General features: G+C 42.0%; 1 protein-coding gene and 1 long non-coding RNA gene across 4 annotated transcripts in view; one reads left to right on the forward strand and one right to left on the reverse strand.

Moving 5' to 3' along the window:
- The window catches only part of LOC140467329 (complement component receptor 1-like protein), a 48,827-nt gene extending 36,398 nt beyond the window's left edge, over window positions 1-12,429 (reverse strand). The window contains exon 1 of one of the 3 annotated variants that reach the window (XM_072563607.1): window positions 12,020-12,429. In XM_072563607.1, the coding sequence (XP_072419708.1) occupies window positions 12,020-12,083 (64 nt within the window). In that variant the 5' untranslated portion in view covers window positions 12,084-12,429. The remainder of the gene's footprint in view (window positions 1-12,019) is intronic. The other 2 variants (XM_072563608.1, XM_072563606.1) reach the window with 2 other exon arrangements.
- The window catches only part of LOC140467330 (uncharacterized), a 47,172-nt gene continuing 35,187 nt past the window's right edge, over window positions 10,752-22,736 (forward strand). Inside the window, exon 1 of the long non-coding RNA XR_011955419.1 lies at window positions 10,752-10,873. This is a non-coding gene — a long non-coding RNA (uncharacterized lncRNA). The remainder of the gene's footprint in view (window positions 10,874-22,736) is intronic.

Consider the following 22,736-nt stretch of genomic DNA (forward strand, 5'->3'; position numbering starts at 1 on the left):
CGCGTACAAGACAATTTTTTGATTCAGTATGTGGATGTACCTGCTAGAGAAGGTGCAAAACTTGACCTACTCTTAGGAAATAAGGCAGGGCAGGTGACTGAGGTGTCAGTGGGGGAGCACTTTGGGGCCAGTGATCATAATTCTATTAGTTTTGAAATAATAATGGAAAAGGATGGACCAGATCTAAAAGTTGAAGTTCTAAATTGGAGAAAGGCCACTTTTGACAGTATTAGGCAAGAACATTTGAAAGCTGATTAGAGGCAGATGTTTGCAGGTAAAGGGACGGCTGGAAAATGGGAAGCCTTCAGAAATGAGATAACAAGAATCCAAAGAAAGTATATTCCTGTCAGGGTGAAAGGAAAGTCTGGTCGGTATAGGGAATGCTGGATGACTAAACAAATTGAGGGTTCGGTTAAGAAAAAGAAGGAAGCATATCTAAGGTATATACAGGATAGATTGAGTGAATCCTTAGAAGAGTATAAAGGAAGTAGGAGTATACTTAAGAGGGAAATCAGGAGGGCAAAAAGGGGACATGAGATAGCTTTGGCAAATAGAATTAAGGAGAATCCAAAGGGTTTTTACAATTACATTATGGACAAAAGGGTAACTAGGAGAGAATAGGGCTGCTCAAAGATCAGCAAGCGGCCTTTGTGTGGAGCCGCAGAAAATGGGGGAGATACTAAATGAATATTTTGCATCAGTATTTACTGTGGAAAAGGATATGGAAGATATAGATTGTAGGGAAATAGATGGCGACATCTTGCAAAATGTCCATATTACAGAGGAGGAAATGCTGGATGTCTTGAAACGGGTAAAGGTGGATAAATCCCTAGGACCTGATCAGGTGTACCCGAGAACTCTGTGGGAAGCTAGAGAAGTGATTGCTGGGCCTTTTGCTGAGATATTTGTATCATCGATAGTCACATTTGAAGTTCTGGAAGACTGGATGTTGGCTAACGTGGTGCCATTGTTTAAGAAAGGAAGTAAGGACAAGCCAGGGAACTATAGACCAATGAGCCTGATATGGTGGTGGGCAAGTTGTTGGAGGGAATCCTGAGGGACAGGATGTACATTTGGAAAGGCAAGGACTGATTTGGGATAGTTAACATGGCTTTGGGCGTGGGAAATCATGTCTCACAAACTTGATTGAGTTTTTCGAAGAAGTAACAAAGAGGATTGATGAGGGCAGAGCAGTAGATGTGATCTATATGGACTTCAGTAAGGCATTCGACAAGGTTGCTCATGGGAGACTGATTAACAAGGTTAGATCTCATGGAATACAGGGAGACCTAGCCATTTGGATACAGAACTTGATCAAAGGTAGAAGACAGAAGGTGGTGGAGGGTTGTTTTTCAGACTGGAAGCCTGTGACCAGTGGAGTGCCACGAGGATCGGTGCTGGGTCCTCTACTTTTTGTCATTTACATAAATGATTTGGATGCAAGCATAAGAGGTACAGTTAGTAAGTTTGCAGATGACACCAAAATTGGAGGTGTAGTGGACAGCGAAGAGAGTTACCTCAGATTACAACAGGATCTGAACCAGATGGGCCAATGGGCTGAGAAGTGGCAGATGGAGTTTAATTCAGATAAATGTGAGGTGCTGCATTTTGGAAAAGCAAATCTTAGCAGGACTTATACACCTAAGGTCCTAGGGAGTGTTGCTGAACAAAGAGACCTTGGAGTGCAGGTGCATAGCTCCTTGAAAGTGGAGGCACAGTTAGATAGGATAGTGAAGAAGGTGTTTGGTATGCTTTCCTTTATTGGTCAGAGTATTGAGTACAGGAGTTGGGAGGTCATGTTGCGGCTGTACAAGACATTGATTAGGCCACTGTTGGAATATTGCGTGCAATTCTGGTCTCCTTCCTATTGGAAGGATGTTGTGAAACTTGAAAGGGTTCAGAAAAGATTTACAAGGATGTTGCCAGGGTTGGAGGATCCGAGCTATAGGGAGAGGCTAAACAGGCTGGGGCTGTTTTCCCTGGAGCGCGGAGGCTGAGGGGTGACCTTATAGAGGTTTACAAAATTATGAAGGGCATGGATAGGATAAATAGACAAAGTCTTTTCCATGGGGTCGGGGAGTCCAGAACTAGAGGTCATAGGTTTAGGGTCAGAGGGGAAAGATATAAAACAGACCTAAGGGGCAACTCTTTCACGCAGAGGGTGGTACGTGTATGGAATGAACTGCCAGAGGAAGTGGTGGAGGCTTGTACAATTGCAACATTTAAGAGGCATTTGCATGGGTATATGAATAGGAAGGGTTTGGAGGGATATGGGCAGGTGCTGGCAGGTGGGACTAGATTGGGTTGGGATATCTGGTTGGCATGGACGGGTTGGACCGAAGGGTCTGTTTCCGTGCTGTACATCTCTATGACTCAATGACTCTATAACAGAAACACAGGCAGAGGAAGGTAGAAATGAAGCCTATTCTGTTCACATTTTATAAGCTTTTATTTTCAGAGATGCATATTAGTAACATGGCCTTTCTACTTCAACCACCACAATTTCTTACTTTTTTCATATCTGGAAGGGCGTTTAGAGAAAACTAAATGTTTATATTTCCCTTCAACAAACCAGATGTGGTTTTCTTTCAACTATTAACCACCACAATAAATCACCTGTATTTCCTGAATAATCACCTGAATAATTTACATGCAAAGCCTGTTAAGACATTGCAGACCATCAAAGTTGAGAGAGAAAGGGAGTGGACTAAACCAAAATGGAATTGGAAAGAAATATAAAGCATTATACCCATTGTGGTGCCCACCTCTCTCTGAAGGTATCAGAGTATTAGTGGATACCATGTGCCTCCTCTCCAAGGATACCTAGACATGAACGTAACTGTGGAAAAGGGGCAGACACTCATCAGATATGACCCTCTCCATTGCCCACTGCCTGGACCTTTTATAGCCAGCCTGGCTAAGCTGAGATGCAGACCCACGAAGAGGTATTCCGATTTGCCCACACCCCTCTGCACCTGATACACAAAGATCAGGATTACAGGGTGAAGTGCAACCAAAAAGCAACAAAAGGATTTTTACATAATTAAAAAGGAGGTGCAATCGCCCACAACCAATATATACACAATCCATGGACTCCACAGCACTGCTCTGCAAAATAAACAGTAGGACTGGGAATCTGTGAACTGTTACAATCTACAGTTATTTGGGACTGCTATGTGAAAACCCCCTGCGCCCCATGTCCCTGATGGAAAATGGCAGGAATCCCTCCACAGATCCCTCCACTGGGGATCCCCTGCTGCCCAGTGGTAAATAAGCAAATCAAAGTGTGTACGGGCAGCAAATGAAGGAACTAAAGTGGATGGTGTTGCTGCAGTGGAAACTGTTACCAAAAGTACCTTTGTGGCAGGTGGAAACATTCATAGGGCATTCTCAAGAGGTGGCTCAGGTTGTGGGGCATAGGCTCCTGAGAGAGATTCAGGATCCTGGAGCCAATGTGAAATTCTGTCCAAGCAGGGGTACATCCAGACAGGAATCCAACTCACACCTGAGCATCCTCCAGCTGGTGCACGATGTTGGGTCCAAGCACCACTATTTCTAGGCGATAAACCACCTTCTTCACTGGGTAGACTCAGCGCCTCTGCAATGACCCAGTCATCTTCTTGTTGCAGAGGAAGTGAGCCAGCATCTTCTGATTTTTTGTGAGAAAACCAGGGGGCGGGGTTAAAGGAACCAATCACTACCACAGCTTGGAAGCCACCAGCTGTTTTATGAGCAGCACTCGGCTCCTGTAAAATCGCACTTGGAGCAGTCCTGTTCAGTACCCTAGGTGAGCTGAGACTTTGACCTCCAGTTTCTGTCAATTCGCTGGCCAGGACTTCCCAGCCAGGCTGAGGTAGAGCCAAATTGGGAAGATGGGTGGTACTTTCCATAACTCCGATAGCAAGGAATCCAACTCCCACAGAGCAACCGGGACTCCGAAATATTTGGCCCAGTTGATCCAATCAGTTTCTTTTTTCTTCTTCTATCCAGAAGTGCTACACACAACTGAATTAGATTACTTACAGTGTAGAAACAGGCCCTTCGGCCCAACAAGTCCACAGCGACCCTCCAAAGAGCAACCCATTCCCCTACACTTATCCGTGACTAATCCACCTAACAATAGGGGCAATTTAGAATGGCCAATTCACCTAACCTGCACATCTTTGGACTGTGGGAGGAAACCTACACAGACACGGGGAGAATGTGCAAACTCCACACAGATAGTTGCCGGAGGCAGGAATTGAACCCGGGTCCCTGGCACTGCGAGGCAGCAATGCTAACCACTGAGCCACCAAATGGTTTAAATTTCCCCATCAACAAATCACAGTGGTACATTTTTCCAATCTGCTACAGGCACCAATAAATCACCCATGTTTTGACTTGAATGATTTATGTGCAAAGCCCATTAAAGGCATTCAACTATAGTTTCAGCACGCCAGTCAATGCCACCACTACGCCTCCATACAATAAAATTCAATTAATAATAACTTCCCTGCAAAATCAAAACTTCAAATGTGTTGTATGGTACAACATGTTACAGGTTTAGATTTTTATGAATGTCACAATATCCATCGTATAATTGAACAGTTTTAGTAAGTTTTAATATTGTGTTGATCATCAACCTTTTTCTGCTTCCAAAGAATGCGTATAGTCTGCAGTGCAATTACATAACAGTGATGAGCAAATTCCAGTGGAAATAGGAATGAAATCTAGACCACATTGGAAGTGGAATCATGATGGTTTGGTCTCCTTGAAGAACCCAATAATTATGTCAGCATTCATAAATAAGAGACAGCTTTAAACCTCTTCACACTAACTAGCATATTATATCAAAAAGATGTATTTCTATTGCAAATGAAATTGACTTTGTTAAGGCTGGGTCAAATGTTATTACTTCAAATGATCTACCTGCAATATTAATCTAATAATAATGAAAGATAGTAGAATGTGTTAACAAAACAAATGATTCTCAACCTATGAAGCATTTTGTGTAATTTTCAAAACAATTTCTCAAAATTTCGCATCATCTTTAGTCTCCACCATAAATTCCATCCTTTAGCCATTGGCTCCATTTGCTCCCTGGCAGCTGTTTACAGATTGTATAAAATTTGATGATGTCATCAATAGTGAACATAGTAACAGACTTCAAGATGACTGAGAATGTTGAAATAGGCAGACACAATTTAGTGTAGTTAAATATGCGACTGTTTTCATACTGACACCCACTTTGGCAAGGAAGGAATGAGAGAGAAAATGCAAAAATACTTGCAGCAGCTAACATTGTCTCTAGAGTTTCTCCATTCACAGGTAAAGCACGCCTTCGGACCACCACCTGCCCCTCCACAACTTGATCCAATGGATTCAATCAGCTCCCCAGTCATGAGCATGAAAGGTGAAGAAGCCAACAACAGTGAAGAGGAGGTCTGTACGCTTTTTGTCAGTGGCCTTCCAATGGACATCAAACCACATGAGCTTTACCCTGCCTTTTGATCATTTAAGGGAGATGAAGGTTCACTGATCAAGCTAACATCACAACAGCCAGTTGGTTTTGTTAAATTTGACAGCAGAGCAGGAGCAGAAGCAGCAAAAGAATGCTATGTACATCGAGCCTGCTACTGCAGCTGCAGCCGCTGTAGTTCACATTCAGGTGCGCTGGTGTCCTCCATCTGAAACATCACCGGAAGGATGGAAGTCTCGTCAGTTTTGTTAAGTATTTAACTGCCCTTATCCAAGAATTCAGATTTCTCCGTGGAGTGGTGTGCAAGGACACACTGAGGTTTGTTTTCAGTTTGGACTTTACTGAAGGAGATTTTGGATAATTGGCTCATTTCCAATCGATTTGGAGGGAGTGGCATGGTCACGAAGGATTGTGGATTTAAGAACTTTCCTGGTGAATACCTTTTCTCCATGCATGAGGATCCTGGGTTCCTATTTACTGCATGGGCTAGTAATTCTTGTTGTTATAATCATTGTATGTTTTGTGTCAATAACTTGCTTAAGTACAGGCTGTAAGATTCTTATTATGAATAAATTGGTAGTGACTTTCTAATCCCCATCTTGGTGGTTATCATGGAATGACTAAAGGAAGGAATGTGATACCAAAAAGTTAATGTGGTCTGCTGACCTGCAAGAACTTGAATGCCTCAGGGCAGGGTGGGATGCCTCTGTTCTGCAGGTATCTAAGTAAATTTACATGGCCATTTCCCTTGCCATTCAGAGCCATTTGCATCATCATCATCACCTCTTCATAATCAATAAGAACAGTGCAACTAAAATTCCGACTGCACCTTATAGTTTCAAGAAAATACAGTTCACACCAGATCTGTCCATTAAAGGATGATTTGCATTACATTGTTTCTGGAGGTGAGGTGGTTACTGCATGTGACTGTGACGGAATGGCTGGGGTTTGTCTTGAATGGGATGTGACTGTGAGGGGGATGAATGGGAGTTGTCTTATGGGCATTACTAATTGTGATACAAAGATTTTGTATAAATGAAGGACTGGTTCCTTTGTTCAGAGAGACCTATAGCCGTGACCCCATAAGCCCTGCAAGGTGTGTGCAAAAGGTTCCTCCACAAAGCTAGTACTGTTCTGTGTTGAATAAATTTGCTTGTTATTCATAGAAGTTGATACTTGAAGTTGCATCAAGTGTGTAAGGAGCTCAGAAAAAAAAGAACTTAAGAGCAAGAGAATCATTCCTGATGAAGGGCTTATGCCCGAAACGTTGATTCTCCTGCTTCTCAGATGCTGCCTGACCTGCTGTGCTTTTCCACCACCACACTCTTGACTCTAGATCCTATCAATGTATACATGTTGTTACAAGAACAATCAATTTTAAACTTATTTTTTCAATGTTAATTAGAGCAACAATGTTGCTATCCACAGCAATAAAGATTACTCTCTATACATTTTAAACCTGAAATTATTTGAAAACCCAATTCAGCCTTGAATGTCTTACATATTTACAGACAGAGTTGTGCATAACTGGTGTTCAGATCAACTAGCTAGCAAGGGAGGCAATGGTCTATTGTTGTTATCATAGTACTGTAAACCTAGAGACCCAGGTAGTAATCTGGGGAGGTGTGTTCACATTCTGCCACAGCAGGTGGCAGAATTTGAATTCAACAAATGTCTGGAATTACGAACCTAAAGGTGCCCATGAATCCATTGTTGATTGTCAGGAAAACCCATCTGGCTCACTAATGGTCTTTAGAGAAGGAAGTTATCATTCTTACCTGGTCTAGCCTACATGTGACTCCAGACCCACAGCAATGTGATTGACTCCTACCTGCCCTCTGGGCAATAAATGCTGGCCTATCCAGCAATGCACTAATCCTGTGAATTTTTTTTTAATAGAAAAATTGGGTAAATTTGGTATTTCAGTTGCACATGTAACAATTTCCAATCATTCACCAATCCCTTTCACCAAATGAATCGTTATTCCAAGACACTTAGTTAAATGTTTTTAGCTCCTTCATCACTGGGGGATGGACTATTTGTGGACACTCCATCTCCTCTTAGTTTGTTTAATTGATTGCCACCATTCATGATTGGACATCTCATCCTCAATGATGGGGAGACAATACAAAAGACAAAACTAAAATATTTGCATCCATCTTTAGTGCTGAGTCGATGATTAATCTCAGCCTCTTGCTGAGGTCTCCAACATCACAGATATGAGGCTTCATTGATTTGATTGACTCTACATGATATCATGAAATGACTGAAGGCACTTGTAAAAGCAGGGCTGCATAGCTTAGATATGATCCACTGGTTTTGGGATTGGTTAGCTCTATCTATCATATCCTGCCTACTCCTACTTGGCATGCAAGTAGTCCCCTAATTTAGCTTCACCACTTGACACCTCACCTTTAGGTGTGCTTGGTACTGCTACTAGAATACCTTCTTCCTGAAATCTTCATTGAACCCAGGGTAATGCCTAGTTTGATGGTAATAATAGATTGGGGATATGCCAGGCCATGAGCCACACATTATGGCAGAATACCAAACTACTGCAGTTGATAACTTCCAAATGGTTGCCAAATCTTGAGTTGTTAGATCTGTATAGAATTAATCATTCATAATAGTTAGTAATTAATAATAATTTAAAATGCGGTGGATGCAGATACAATTGAGGCATTCAAGAGCACATTGGATGATTATTTGAAAATAAATGGTGTGCAGGGATATGGGGAGAAGGCAGGACATTGGCACTCAGTGATAAAACTGGTGTAGGCATGTTGGCTGCAAGCTTTCTTCTGCACCATAACAATTCTGTGATTTTATCATTTATCCCATTCAGCACAATGATAGCATCTCACACCACAATGAAGGGTATCTTCAATGTGAAGACAGGATTTTATCTCCACAAGACTCCAACTAATGCTGTCCTGGACACTTATATCTATAGCAAACCGACTGGTGAGTAGGAAGCCATTATATTGGTTCCCTCACTATTTGTCACAGGCTCAGCATATCACCTTTAGTCAGCTCGGATAGTAGGCGTGCTATTGAGCCACGTTTGGTAATGGACATGGACGTCCTTTATCCTGAATACATTTTGTGGGTCTGCCACATTCAATGCATTCTTCAAGTCGTGTTCAACATGGAAGTGAGTTGATTCATTTGCAGTGGGAGAGGGGAGGTAGCAATTAGCAGGAGGTTTTCTTGTCCATGTTTGATCTTCTTGTATGTGATTTCATGGGGGCCAGAGTCAATGTTGAGGACCTTATTGGGAATCACTGTCCACTGTATATCCATGACCTTTTGTGGGTTTATGCCATTGGTGGGATAGGACATATCTATGGGTGATGGCTGAGCCAAGGAGATTGTAAGGTATGGTAGGGTCTTTGAGGCTCTGTGTACAGTTATCATTTCCAATGCTTTGATCAATACAAGCTGTTTGGCCAAGTTTCATTCGTTTTACCAAATTACGCCATGATTTGACTTGTTAGGCCAATTTTGGAAGGCATTCACACAGCTACCCACAGTGATGTGGATTTGGAGTCACATATAGTCCAGACCAGATGAGAATGCCATATTTTCCTTCCCTGAAGGACATTAGTGAACTGGATGAACTTTTTCATGGTCACCATTAGTCTAGCTTTTAATTCCGGATTTATAAATTGAATTCAAATTTCACCGTCTGCTGAGTGGGTTTCAAATCAATTTTTAAAAAAGAAATTAACCTATTTTTTTCTAATTAACCTATTCAGAGATGTTATCACACCACTGGAGCAAGTGGGATTGAGTTTAGGACTCCCAGTCTGGGTTAGGTACATTACTACTGTGCTGGAAGAGTGTCCCTAAGTCCCCCAGAGTATTAGCCTGGGTTTCTAGATACTAATGACAAAACTACTATGGTACTGCCTCCCATGTTATTATGATGTGCTATGAAACATTAGTTGTAATTTAGTCTGCAGTTGGACATGTAAGAGGTAGTTTTAACCAAAGCAAAGAGCTGAAATTTAAGATGGCTGAAACTAATTTTGAGGCTGTATTCCATGTCATGGAAAAGTACAGAAAAGAGGTGCGAATGCAGTCAAAGGCACCTCTGGGGATGTAAACAAGTCTTCCCTCACTCAACAAGATAAAGGATGTACAGTCAGTTCCGCTATTTCGAGCTAGTTCCATCCCCATGCAATCCCGTTGTAAGAAAATCACCTAAAAGAAGCACCATTTAAACTAATGGGGCCAGAATCACGTTATAACCAATTCATGCACTATAGCTTGTACTAGAGAAGCAGCGTTCCCAATTAGTCGATTGTGCTATAGCAAATTCGTATTAACGAAACACACATTACAGCAGAATGACCTGTATCAGTGAGCAGTCAATATCAAGAATATTAAAAACTTAGTTAGAAAAAAAATCACACAACACCAGGTTATAGTGCAACAGGTTTATGTGGAAGCACTAGCTTTTGGAGCACTGCTCCCTCATCAGGTAGCGGCACTCCGAAAGCCAGTGCTTCCAAATAAACCTGATTTGGACTGTGGTAAACAAAGTTTAGATTAGATTCCCTACAGTGTGGAAACAGGCCCTTCAGCCCAACTAGTCCACACCGACCCTCCGAAGATTAACCCACCCAGAGCTATTTCCCTCTGACTAATGCACCTAACACGATGGCCAATTTGGCCTGGCCAATTCACCTGACCTACACATCTTTGGACTGTGTAAGGAAACCAGGTACTCGGAGGAAACCCACACAGACATGGGTAGAACATACAAACTCCACACAGACAGTTGCCCAAGTCTGGAATTGAATCTGGGACCCTGATGCTATGAGATAGCAGTGCTAACCAGTGAGCCACCGTGCTGTTACTAAATGAAATACACTTCCAAAAGAAGCTCAACAAAAAATAAATAAATATAACTTCCTGCATCCTAAATACCTTGTTAAAATATTTTGAAATGTTAAATTCTGAACAGAATAATCACACAACACCAAGTTATAGTCTAATAGGTAATCATTCGGAAGCACTAGCTTTCGGAGCACTGCTCCTGGTGGAGTATAACCTGATGAAGTGTGATTTTAACTTTGTTCACCACAGTCCACATCATGATTAAAAACTTAGCCACTGCAATGGCCAGAGGAGTTAATAAACAACCCGTGACAGACATGAGTTGATAGTCTGGCTTTTAGAACGTACAACAAACCTGGAGAGCTGTCACGTGTGAAAACGTGAGTTGCGTCTTGAGCAGACGCAGTTATTGCAAGTTGCAGCCCTCTCATATTCTTCCTGGCTTCACAATAGCCCATCTAAGCAGTGAAGTCTGTTTTACTAAGAAAAACATATGAAGCCCCTGGAGCTGCAAGTACTTTACAGGAGGAAAGGGATGTACAAGCTACAACTTCAAACCACTTGCTTCAGGTAAAGAAACAGCACCTGCAGATATAGAGTTCTTTCAGACTTTTCTTCAAAATCATCATTTTTGAATTTAAACATGTTTAACTTCCTATATTCTGAAAGCTGTATGCTAGAGCCTGACGGTGTATGTTGGTGGAAAGTAAAACGTGTATATTTTACAAATTCTAACATATTCTACCTGGGTGGGTATTAGCATAATCAAATTAATTCTTATGCTGTATAAGTTAAGAATGTCTACCTACCTGTCTGGCTTAATTATAGAGTCAGAGATGTACAGCATGGAAACAGACCCTTCGGTCCAACCTGTCCATGCTGACCAGATATCCCAACCCAATCTAGACCCACCTGCCAGTGCACGGACCATTTCCCTCTAATTCTTCCTATTCATATACCCATCAAGATGCCTTTTAAATGTTGCAACTGTATAAGCCTCCATCACTTCCTCTGGCAGCCCATTCCACACACGTACCACCCTCTACATGAAAAAGTTGCACCTTAGGTCTCTTTTATATCTTTCCCCTCTCACCCTAAACCTATGCCCTCTAGTTCTGGACTCCCCCACCCCTCAGAAAAGACTGTGTCTATTTACCCTATCCATGCCCCTCATGGGTTTATGAAGGTCACCCCTCAGAGTCCGACACTCCAGGGAAAACAGCCCCAGCCTCTTCAACCTCTCCCTACACCTCAAATCTTCCAATCCTTGTAAATCTTTTCTGAACCCTTTCAAGTTTTGCAACATCCTTCTGAATTCTTAGACATTACACACAGCCTACTATTTACAATTATAATCTGTTTCCCTCAAACCAAGAGGGGAAAAGAGTACAATCACTTAATCTTAGTCACCTAGTTGGCCTCCAGCCATTTTACGTTCAGGAGGTAATAATGAGATTTGCAGGAACTTGATAATGTGAGAACGCGTTCAGGGATGGGCGCTTTAACCATTTAAACGCTTGGGGATGGCATTCCTAGCGATAGTAACAGTTGGAGCAAGTCAGGTTGGTGATAGGACGTAATAGGAGAGGATCTAATGTGGTTTCAAATCCCACCTATCCTGGAGGTATGTTCATTTGCAAAGCAAAAGCCATCGTTTTAATTTTCCGAGAGGAAAAAAAATCTCAAAATTGACAGCTGGTGAAATTCTGACCTTACCTGGATTGTTAGTGGAGCACACAGTCACAAAAACTGCAACAATTAGGGGAACTTCCTGCCACATTTTCGGTCTGATAACCTGCAATCAGTGCGTTTCTTCAGAATCAGTCTGGAACAATAAACCACTGGAACGACATGTGTTTCTCCACTTCTTTCTGACGGTAATACTATTGTCAGACTTGTCTCCGCATCCGAAGCTTCATTTCATGCGGTAATTCCTCGGACGAAATTTGGTTTTGTGTGTGTGCGCGTGGGATTTCCTTGTATCTGGGTCTAGTTTTCCAGCACAGTTGTCAGCTGCCGGCAAGCTGCTTGTAGTTAGCGTACCATCGCTTTCCCCCTCCCTGAAAACTCAGCTGGTTCCCGACCTATACTCGCTGCCAAAAGTTAAAATGATTGCATGTTCATTGTGCACACCAGCGCTCATTGGTTCCTGGAAGCAGAGATAAATAAAGAAATGACACACTTGGGAAATAATTTGCACTTGAGTCATCTGTTGAAGCCAAGGGTGTCAGTTTAATTTTAACATTTCACCCTGGCCAAAATCAGGGTTATATGGAATCCAATATCATAGAGCAAGACAAACAGCCCTTTAATATTCCTTATGCACTACCTACAGATTTATCATATTACTACAGTATACAGTGCCTGCAATTCTATAATATTATTATCCACAACCATAGATGTGTGACACTACTGAACAGGATCTACAGTTCTGTAACATAACAATGCCTACTGCTCTGTAATATAACCACACATCTGCAGTATAACTAGGCACTATCTACACATCTGTAATTCAACGACAGTCACGATGGTATAAAACATGGACCATTGATTTTGAATCCCATTGTTTGATTTAATGCTTGGAACTTTCAGGACGGTGATTTTTTTTTTTAAAAAAAGGAAACCAAAACATTGGCTGAAATGTCTATAATCATCACCTTACCATACGGGTTGGCCAGGTTTCGTGAAACTTAGACTTTACATGCCGGGACTCTCCTGACATTAGTATTACCGCCGGAAAAAAGGAGAAACCCATAATCTTCCAGTGGTTTATTGTTACTAGCAGCAGATTCTGAAGACACAGCACTGACTCCAGGTTCATCAGAAAATGTGGCAGGAAATTCCCTGAATTGTTGCGGTTTTTGTGACTGAGTGTTTCAGTGATAATCCAGGTGAGGTCATAATTTTACCAGCTATCAAATTTATTGTTTATGGGGGAGGAGGGTGGCATTTTAAATTTCATGAAACAAAAGAAAGCGTGAGCTGAAAATAACGTTTTCCCTAATAGTAATGAAAGAAGGTTAAAAAGCCCTTTCTGGGAAGTGGGGAAAGGTCCTCATCTCCAATCTGATTTGCACCATCATGAGAATCTTCACATGTGGAAGATAAAACATTAGCTACAGGCAGAATGTATAAACAAGTTGCTATTTCAAGAAACTTTGTGGCAGAAGCAGAAGAGTTGGATCTTTGACTTTGGAACTGAAATAGACTCGAAAGTGTTCTCTTTTTCTTGATCTCTCAAGAAGAAAACCTGGCAACAGCACTGACTGGAAAGGAATATCAGGCAACAAAGAATTAAATAAGACTGCAACATTGTTTAAGAATGTAATGAACCAGACTGTCAGGCTGAAGCCTTACATCTTAAGGACACCCAAAGAACTCTCAAATACCTATTCCTTTAGCTTCCTTTTGTCGAAGGAGGTCTCCCTTTCTAACTTTATACCTGGGTGTGCGATACTGCCTGAAAACTATGTGCTTGTATTTGCATCTTTACTATTTTCCTCGAGGTAAGCAGTTAATAAATCTTCGCCTTTTAACTTAATAAAAACCATGTGATTGGCTCCTTACTTTGATCTTAAAATGTAATTAACAGCATTTTAATTGGAGAAAGCTTGTGCGAAAGCAAAATTTAAATCTTTGTTGTGACCAACTGGGGAGATTGAAAGAGAGCAAGTTCGTTCCTGCTCACCTCGCCCTAACAAATATATTATGTACAGTTTTGTAAAACGTCTATACACTACCTACAGATCTGTCATTGTTCCACATAACCTATATAGATTTATAATATTACTTACTGCACACTACTCAGATGTGTAAGATAGATAAGCATACACTACCTAGAAAAATCAAGAATAATGCTTTACAGTACTGGCATTTCTGTAATATTAGTTCATAATATCTACAGATCTGCATGTTCTGTGATTGACTATTTAGTTTGCAACCAACAGTGTGCTGCAAGGATCGGTGCTGGGCCCACTGCTTTTTGTCATTTATAAAAATGATTTGGATATGAATATAGGAGGACTGGTTAATAAGTTTGCAGATGGCACCAAAATTGGTGCAGTGGACAGTGAAGAAGGTTATTCAGAGTACAATGGAATCTTGATCAGGTGGGACAATGGGCTGAAGAGTGGCAGATGGAGTTTAGTTTAGATAGATATGAAGTGTTGCATTTTGGTAAGGCAAATCAGGCAGGACTTATACACTTAATTGTAGAGTCCTGGGGAGTGTTGCTGAACAGACCCATCTTGGAGTGCACATTCATAGTTCCTTAAAGGTGGAGTCACAGGCACACAAGATAGTGAAGAAGGCATTTGATACACTTGCCTTTACTGGCCAGTGCATTGACTACAAGAGTTGTGATGTCATATTGCAGTTGTACAGGACATTGGTTAGGAAATTTTTGGAATACTGCATTCAATTTTGGTCTCTATGATATCAGAAAGATTTGTTAAACTTGAAAGGATTCCGAAAAGATTTACAAGGATGTTGCCAGGGTTGGAGGGTTTGAGCTATAAGGAGAGGCTGAATAGGTTGGGATTATTCTCCCTGGACCATTGGAGGCTGAAGGGTGACCTTACAGATGTTTATAAAATCATGTGGGGCATGGATAGGGTGAATTGCCCAGGTATTTTTCTCAGGATAGAGGAGTCCAAAACTAGCAGGTATAAGTTTTCGATGAAAGGGCAAAATTTAAAAGGGACATAAGGGGCAACATTTTCATGTAGAGGGTGGTACATGTATGTAATGAGCTGCCAGAGGGAAGTGGTGGAGGCAGATATAATTACAAAGGTAAGTGATTGTTATTTGAGTGGGTGTGTTCTAGACCCCAGGTCCTACAAAGTAGGTCCTCCCTCCCTCCCTCCTCCTCTAACCTAAATTAAAAGTCCACAGACTTGCCCCAAAAAGAGAGTCCAAGGAAGTTCCTTTGGATTGAAGAGTGAGGCTTTAGCTCAGGAGTCTTTGACAAGGGGGTTGAGTGAAGTGTATACGCCACAGTTGAAGAGGGTGAAGACATGACTGCCAAGCTGGTTCAGTGTGCTACGTGCTTGATGTGGGAGGTCAACGACTCTGGTGTGTCTGGCTCGTCTAAGTGTGGAAAGTGTGTGCACGTTCAGCTACTGACAGAGCATATCGCAGCCCTGATGAAAGAACTCGAGGACCTTAGGCTCATCCGAGAGAACGAGATCTTTCTGGGCAAGACCTTCAGTGAGGTTACTACACCGACTGTACCAGAAGAGAGCAGACGATGAGGAAGGCAGAGAGGAGACAGGTGCAAGAGACCCCAGGGGAAGTACCTGTCAGGAACAAGTTGAATCTTTTGGAAACAGTAGAGACAGATGACACTGCCAGTCCGCAAGACGGCCAGGTCTGTCAATGAAAAGTTGGCATGGAGACAGAGCTTAAGAGTCGGGCATCGCACAGAGCTGTGGTAATAGGGGACTCCATAGTGAGATGAACTGACCAGGGTTTTTGTGGCAGCAGATGGGGCTTAAGGATGGTGTGTTGCCTTCCTTGGTGCCAGGGTTAAAGACATCACAGACAGAGTGCAGGAAATCCTCAAGGGCAAAGGTGAAGGCCAGAGGTGGTGGTACATGTCGGCACAAATGATGTCAGGAAGAAGAGGAGGAACATACTACAGCGGGACTTCAGAGAACTAGGAAGAAGGCTGAAAGGCAAGATGTCCAAGGTGGTTATCTCCAGTTTGCTTCCAGTTCCTCGGGCTGGTGTGGCCAGAAACAGGGAGATAATGGACTTGAACGTGTGGCTGGGGAACTGGTGCAGGAAGCAAGGATTTAAATTCTTGGATCACTGGGGTATGTTTTGTGGTAAGCATAAATTCTACAAGAGAGATGGTTTGCACCTTAATAGGTTAGGGACCAGCATTCTGGCAGGCAGGTTTGCGACTGCAACACAGCTACGTTTAAACTAAGTAGTGGGGGGGGTGGGGGGGGGTGGTGGGTGGGAGGGTGGGGACAAACTGGATGTTTAAGAAGGAAATTGGAGGGAAAGTTAGAACAAGGGAAGTCAAGAAAGACAACTGTATCAATGAGGCAGAAAACTCAGACAGGGATCATGCTGTAAGGTTGAATGAAATAGGAGTTGATGGGAAGGGTGAGGGCAGTAACAAATTAAAAATACTATACATGAATGCACGAAGCATTAGAAATAAGATGGATGAGCTTGAGGCTCTTTTGGAAATTGGCAGCTACGATATTGTGGGGATAACTGAGACGTAGCTTCAAGTGGACAGGGCCTGGGAAATGAATATTCAAGGCTACACGTGCTATCGTAAGGACAGACTGACGGGCAGAGGGGGTGGGTAGCCATGTTGGTAAGGGATGATATTCAGTCCCTTGCACGGGGGGACCTAGAATCAGGGAATATAGAGTCAGTGTAGATAGAGCTGAGAAATACTAAGGGTAAAAAGACCCTCTTGGGAGTTATCTACAGGCTACCAAACAGTAGTCTGAATGTCGGATGTAAGTTAAATCAGGAGCTGAAATTGGCCTGTCACAAAGATGTTACTACAGTTGTTATGGGGGATTTCAACATGCAGGTAGACTGGGAGAATCAGGATGGTATTGGACCTCAAGAAAGAGACTTTGTGGAGTGCTTCAGAGATGGATTCTTAGAACAGCTGGTGCTGGAGCCAACCAGGGCAAAGGCAATTCTGGATCTGGTATTGTGCAATGAACCAGAATTGGTGAGGAACCTCGAAGTGAAGGAGCCATTGGGAAGCAGTGACCGTAATACAATAAGCTTCAATCTGCAATTTGAGAGGGAGAGGGTACAATCGGAAGTGACAATATTTCTGTTGAATAAAGGGAACTATGGAGCTATGAGGGAGGAGCTGGCCAAAGTTCAATGGTGCAATACCTTAGCAGGGATGACAGTGGAGGAACAATGGCAGATATTTCTGTGTATAATGCAGAAGTTGCAGGATCAGTTCATTCCAAAAAGGAAGAAAGATTCTAGGGGGAGGCATGGGTGGCCGTGGCTGATGAGGGAAGTTAAGAAACATACAAAGTTAAAAGAGAAAAAGTATAACAGCAAAGATAAAAGGAGGACTGGGAAGCTTTTAAAGAACAACAGAGGATTACGAAGAAGGAAATACGCAGAGAAAAAATGAGGTACGGAGGTAAACTGGCCAAGAATATAAAGGAGGTTAGTAAAAGTTTTTTTAGGTATGTGAAAGGCAAAAAAATGGTTAAGACTAAAATTGGGCCCTTGAAGACAGAAACACGGGAATATATTACGGGGAACAAAGAAATGGCAGAAGAATTGAATTGGTACTTCAGATCTCTGTTCACTGGGGAAGACACAAGCAATCTCCCTGAGGTAACAGTGGCTGAAGGACCTGAACTTAAGGGAATTTATATTTGCCAAGAATTGGTGTTGGAGAGACTGTTAGGTCTGAAGGTTAATAAGTCCCCGGGGTCTGATCGTCTACATCCCAGGGTACAGAAGGAGGTGGCTTGAGAAATCGTGGATGCGTTGGTCATTATTTTCCAGAGTTCGATAGATTCGGGATCAGTTCCTGCGGATTGGAGGGTGGCTAATGTTGTACCACTTTTTAAGAAAGGTGGGAGAGAGAAAACAGGAAATTATAGACCAGTTAGTCTGACCTCAGTGGTGGGAAAGATGCAGGAGTCTATTATAAAGGATGAAATTACGACACATCTGGATAGTAGTAACAGGATAGGTCAGAGTCAGCATGGAGTTATGAAGGGGAAATCATGCTTGACTAATCTTCTGGAATTTTTTGAGGATATAACTCTGAAGATGGATGAGGGAGATCCAGTAGATGTGGTGTACCTGGACTTTCAGAAAGCTTTTGATAAAGTCCCACATAGGAGGTTAGTGAGCAAAATTAGGGCGCATGGTATTGGGGGAAAAGTACTAACTTGGATTGAAAGTTGGTTGGCTGATAGGAAACAAAGAGTGGCATCCATGACCAATGGGGTACCGCAGGGATCAGTACTGGGACTGCAGCTTTTTACAATATATGTTAATGATATAGAAGATGGTATTAGCAATAACATTAGCAAATGTGCTGATGATACTAAGCTGGGTGGCAGGGTGAAATGTGATGAGGATGTTAGGAGATTACAGGGTGACCTGGACAAGTTAGGTGAGTAGTCAGATGCATGGCAGATGCAGTTTAATGTGGATAAATGTCTGGTTATCCACTTTGGTGGAAAGAACAGGAAGGCAGATTACTATCTAAATGGAATCAATTTAGGTAAAGGGGCAGTACAGAGAAGTCTGGGTGTTCTTGTACACCAGTCAATGAAGGTAAGCATGCAGGTACAGCAGTTAGTGAAGAAGGCTAATAACATGCTGGCCTTCATAGCAAAAGGGATTGAGTATAGAAGCAAAGAGGTTCTTCTGCAGCTGTACAGGGCCCTGGTGAGACCACACCTGGAGTATTGTGTGCAGTTCTGGTCTCCAAATTTGAGGAAAGACATTCTGGCTATTGAGGGAGTGCAGCGTAGGTTCACGAGGTCAATTCCTGCAATGGCGGGATTACCTTACACTGAAAGACTGAAGCGACTGGGCTTGTATACCCTTGAGTTTAGAAGACTGAGAGGGGATCTGATTGAGACATATAAGATTATTAAAGGATTGGACACTTTGGAGGCAGGAAACATGTTTCCGCTGATGGGTGAGTGCCGAACCAGAGGACACAGCTTAAAAATACGGGGTAAACCATTTAGGACAGAGATGAGGAGAAACTTCTTCACCCAGAGAGTTGTGGCTGTGTGAAATGCTCTGCCCCAGAGCGCAGTGGAGGCCCAGTCTCTGGATTCATTTAAGAAAGAGTTGGATAGAGCTCTCAAGGATTGTGGAATCAAGGGTTATGGAGATAAGGCAGGAACAGGATACTGATTAAGGATGATCAGCCATGATCATATTGAATGGTGGTGCAGGCTCGAAGGGCAGAATGGCCTACTCTTGCACCTATTGTCTATTGTCTAAAACATTTAGAAGGCACCTGGATGGTATGTGAATATGAAGGGTTTAGAGGGATGTGAGTTAAATGCTGGCAAACGGGATCAGGATGTTTGCTCAGAGACAGAAAAACTGCAGATGCTGGAATCTAAAGTACATAAGGAACAGGCTGTAGGAACACAGCAAGCCAGGCAACACTGGCTTCTCCAACTCCTGATGCTGCCTGGCTAGGATATCTGGTCGACACAGATGAGTTGGACCGAAGGTCTGTTTCCATATTGTACAACTCAATGATTCTACACATATAAAATGATTATACACTGACCAGACATTACAATATATTTTGGCTCATGTATACAGTGATAAGGGGAAATGTATCGACCAACCCTACAATTGCACTTGCGCATCAAGCCAATGGAAACAACTTTTGCCGATAGTCCTGCTTGATTTTTCTTTGTATTATTTTTTTCACACTTTAATATTTTAAAAAAAGACATACCTCTCTTTTTCTGTCTGACTGTCAATCCAGATGTTTTGAATAGAACAATGTAAGGTTATGACTCAGCTGCATTCGTCTGTGCACCACCCTAAGCCTCTCAATGTGGTGCATGTATCCAATACATTATGTCACTAAAGATGGAAAATATTGGAAATGCACAGCTGTAAATTGGTCTCCACCCCACTGTGAATTTGAAGCCTTGTTTCCAGATCAGAGTTCTGGCAATTACAGTACATTTCTTTTTCTGGCTGCTATTAAATTAACTTTGGCTAAATGTATATAACCAGACTTCAATCCTGCTGTCTTCCTCTGGCTTGTTGATCACTTGTTTCCAGTCACAGGTGGAAAGAGTAGCATAATATTATGGGGAAAAACTATTTCACACAAAGCGTGGTAGTTATCTAGAATTAACTACCCAGATTGACGCAGAAACCTCAACTCATTTAAAAGAAACGCAAATCTGCACTTGAAGCACTGCAATCTGCAATACGACAGATCAGGTGCCAAAATGTGGGATGAAAACAGTTGATTTATACAGCCATCATCGACATGATGGGCTGAATTGCCTCTTTCAATGCAGTAATATTTATATTGATCAAAGTGAATTTTAGTTCCACCCTGGCAGGATAATCAAACCAGTCATTATAGCAAAAGTGTTTTAGTTTGTGAAGCTTCCAAGACAGGAGAGTTTGGATAGAAATTTTCAAGTTGTTAAACTGAAAAGGTTTAGGGAGGTGGAAAGTACACAATAAATGGCAAGACCCTTAAGAGCACTGATAAAGAGATGGAAGTGGCAATATAAGTGAATAATGTGGCAAAGAAGGCATACAGCATCTTTACCTTCAGTATAAAAATTGTCAAGTAATGTTGCAGCTTTATAAAACTTTATAATTGGTAGATAATTCCAGGGTCTTTGAATATTTTTATGGCAGAGGCAGACAGAGGCCGATGGATTGTTGTTAAGGTAGGGGGTTTGAAAAGTCAAAGATAGTTGTGAATATGGATTTGAGATCATAATTAGATCAGTTGTAATTTTATTGAATGGTGGAGTATGTTTGAGGGGGTGAATTTCCTATTTTTGCTTCTAATTTGTATATTCACACATTTTGCATTATTGAACACTTAAATTTCCTGTCACCATAGACTACTTGTATCCAGAACCAAAAACGTTCACCAGCTCTGCACCCCTTTAGAAGTGTGCCAGTTATTTTATCTCTGCACTGTTCCTCCCAAACTGAATCAATGCACATCTCTCCCTTTTAAATTTCAACTGCTGCTTGCTGATCCATTTTGCCAACTTTCATACATCCTTATGAAGTTCTACACTATCCTCCTCATGGCTCACAATACTTTCAAGTTTCATATCATCCATACATCTTGAAACTGTGCCTTCTACTCTAACAATTAAGTTCAAATAGGTGTCTAGCACAGAAAGAGGCACTTGAGTCAAACTCTGAGAAAGTGAGGACTGCAGATGCTGGAGATCAGAGTTGAGAGTGTGGTGCTAGTCAGGCAGCATCTGAGGAGCAGGAGAATCAACACTTTGGGCATCATTCCTGATGAAGGGCTTATGCCTGAAACATCAAACCTTCTGCTCCTTTGATGCTGCTTGACTTGCTGTGCTGTTCCAGCACCCACTCTCCACTATTTGAACATAGGTGAATCATAGAGAATAAGTAAATTTAGTTTTTCTCTCAGCAGTCTTTGGAATTATCTTCCTGAAGAGGTGATGGAAGCAAAGACTGCTGAGAGAAAAATAAATTTACCTATTGTCTATGATTTACCTATGTTCTAACAGTGGAGAGTCGGGTGCTGGAAAACCACAGCAGGTCAGGCAGCATCTGAGGAGCAGGAGAATTGATGTTTCGGGCAAAAGCCCTTCATCAGGAAGTAACAGTGACTGCTAATTCTGGATTCTTCATAAGAGGAAAAATCTTCTCCACATCTACCTTGTCAAGAACTCTCCAGAGTTTTTATGTCATAATTAAGTCACTTCTTTAATCTCGTAATTCCAAAGGATACAAGCCAATCCTGTTCAAAATTCCTCATAAAACAACCCACTCCCATATTCCAGGTATTGGCCTAGTAAACCTTCTCTGAAATACTTCCAACACATTCACATCTTTCTTAAATAATGTAAGCAATACTGTGTGGGATTTTGTATTCTATTCCCATCATGTTAAATGACATCATTCTATTAACTTTCCAAATTACATGATGTACCTGCATATTAACATTTTGAGATTCACACACCAGGACACAAGATCCCTTTGCCCTTCAGCTTAAGTGTATTGTCGTCTGTGTTCGCTTTGCCACTTTCTCTGGGTGTGACTTCAATTCCAGTGTATCTATATTGCACATTCTTTTGCCTGCTTGGTACCTGAACACATCGTGTTATACAGAGCTGGTAATTTAAAGAAACTCCATGAAATATTTTCCCGGTTGAGGCCGGGTCGTGTGAGTGATTTTGAAATCTGATTCTGTGTTGAAAATGTTGCTTGAGAAAAGCAACCCAGTGAGCCCACTGCCTGGCCTTCTCTCAGATTGGTTCCAACTGAGCAGGATGCAATAAGTTTAAATCTAAACACTAATTACAAGTGCATTTACAGAATATTTTCATACCATTATGTTTACATTTAGGTCCTTACAAGCGTTGGATATGCCCGAGTGTTTTCTACTTGAACAAGAAGAATTGGCCTCCAGATTTAGAAATTGAGCTGGGTTTATCATAAACAGCAGTTGGAGTTTTCGGAAAAGACAGAACAACAGGACTGAAATCGTTTTCAGGAGGGAACCTCTTGGAGTTTGTTTTCCAGATTTCGGAATCTCCCCGACTATTAAGAGAGGATTGTGAAATGTTGGAGAGATTGATCCTCTGTCTCATTGTGATCGGGGTGGACTGGGTAACGGGTAAACAGAGCCCCGGCTCCTCGTTGCTGTTTCAGGCCTGTGTAGCGTCTGTAATTAAACATTCCTGAG

The sequence above is a fragment of the Chiloscyllium punctatum genome, chromosome 45 (genome assembly GCF_047496795.1).
Source record: "Chiloscyllium punctatum isolate Juve2018m chromosome 45, sChiPun1.3, whole genome shotgun sequence".
NCBI classification, from domain to species: domain Eukaryota; kingdom Metazoa; phylum Chordata; class Chondrichthyes; order Orectolobiformes; family Hemiscylliidae; genus Chiloscyllium; species Chiloscyllium punctatum.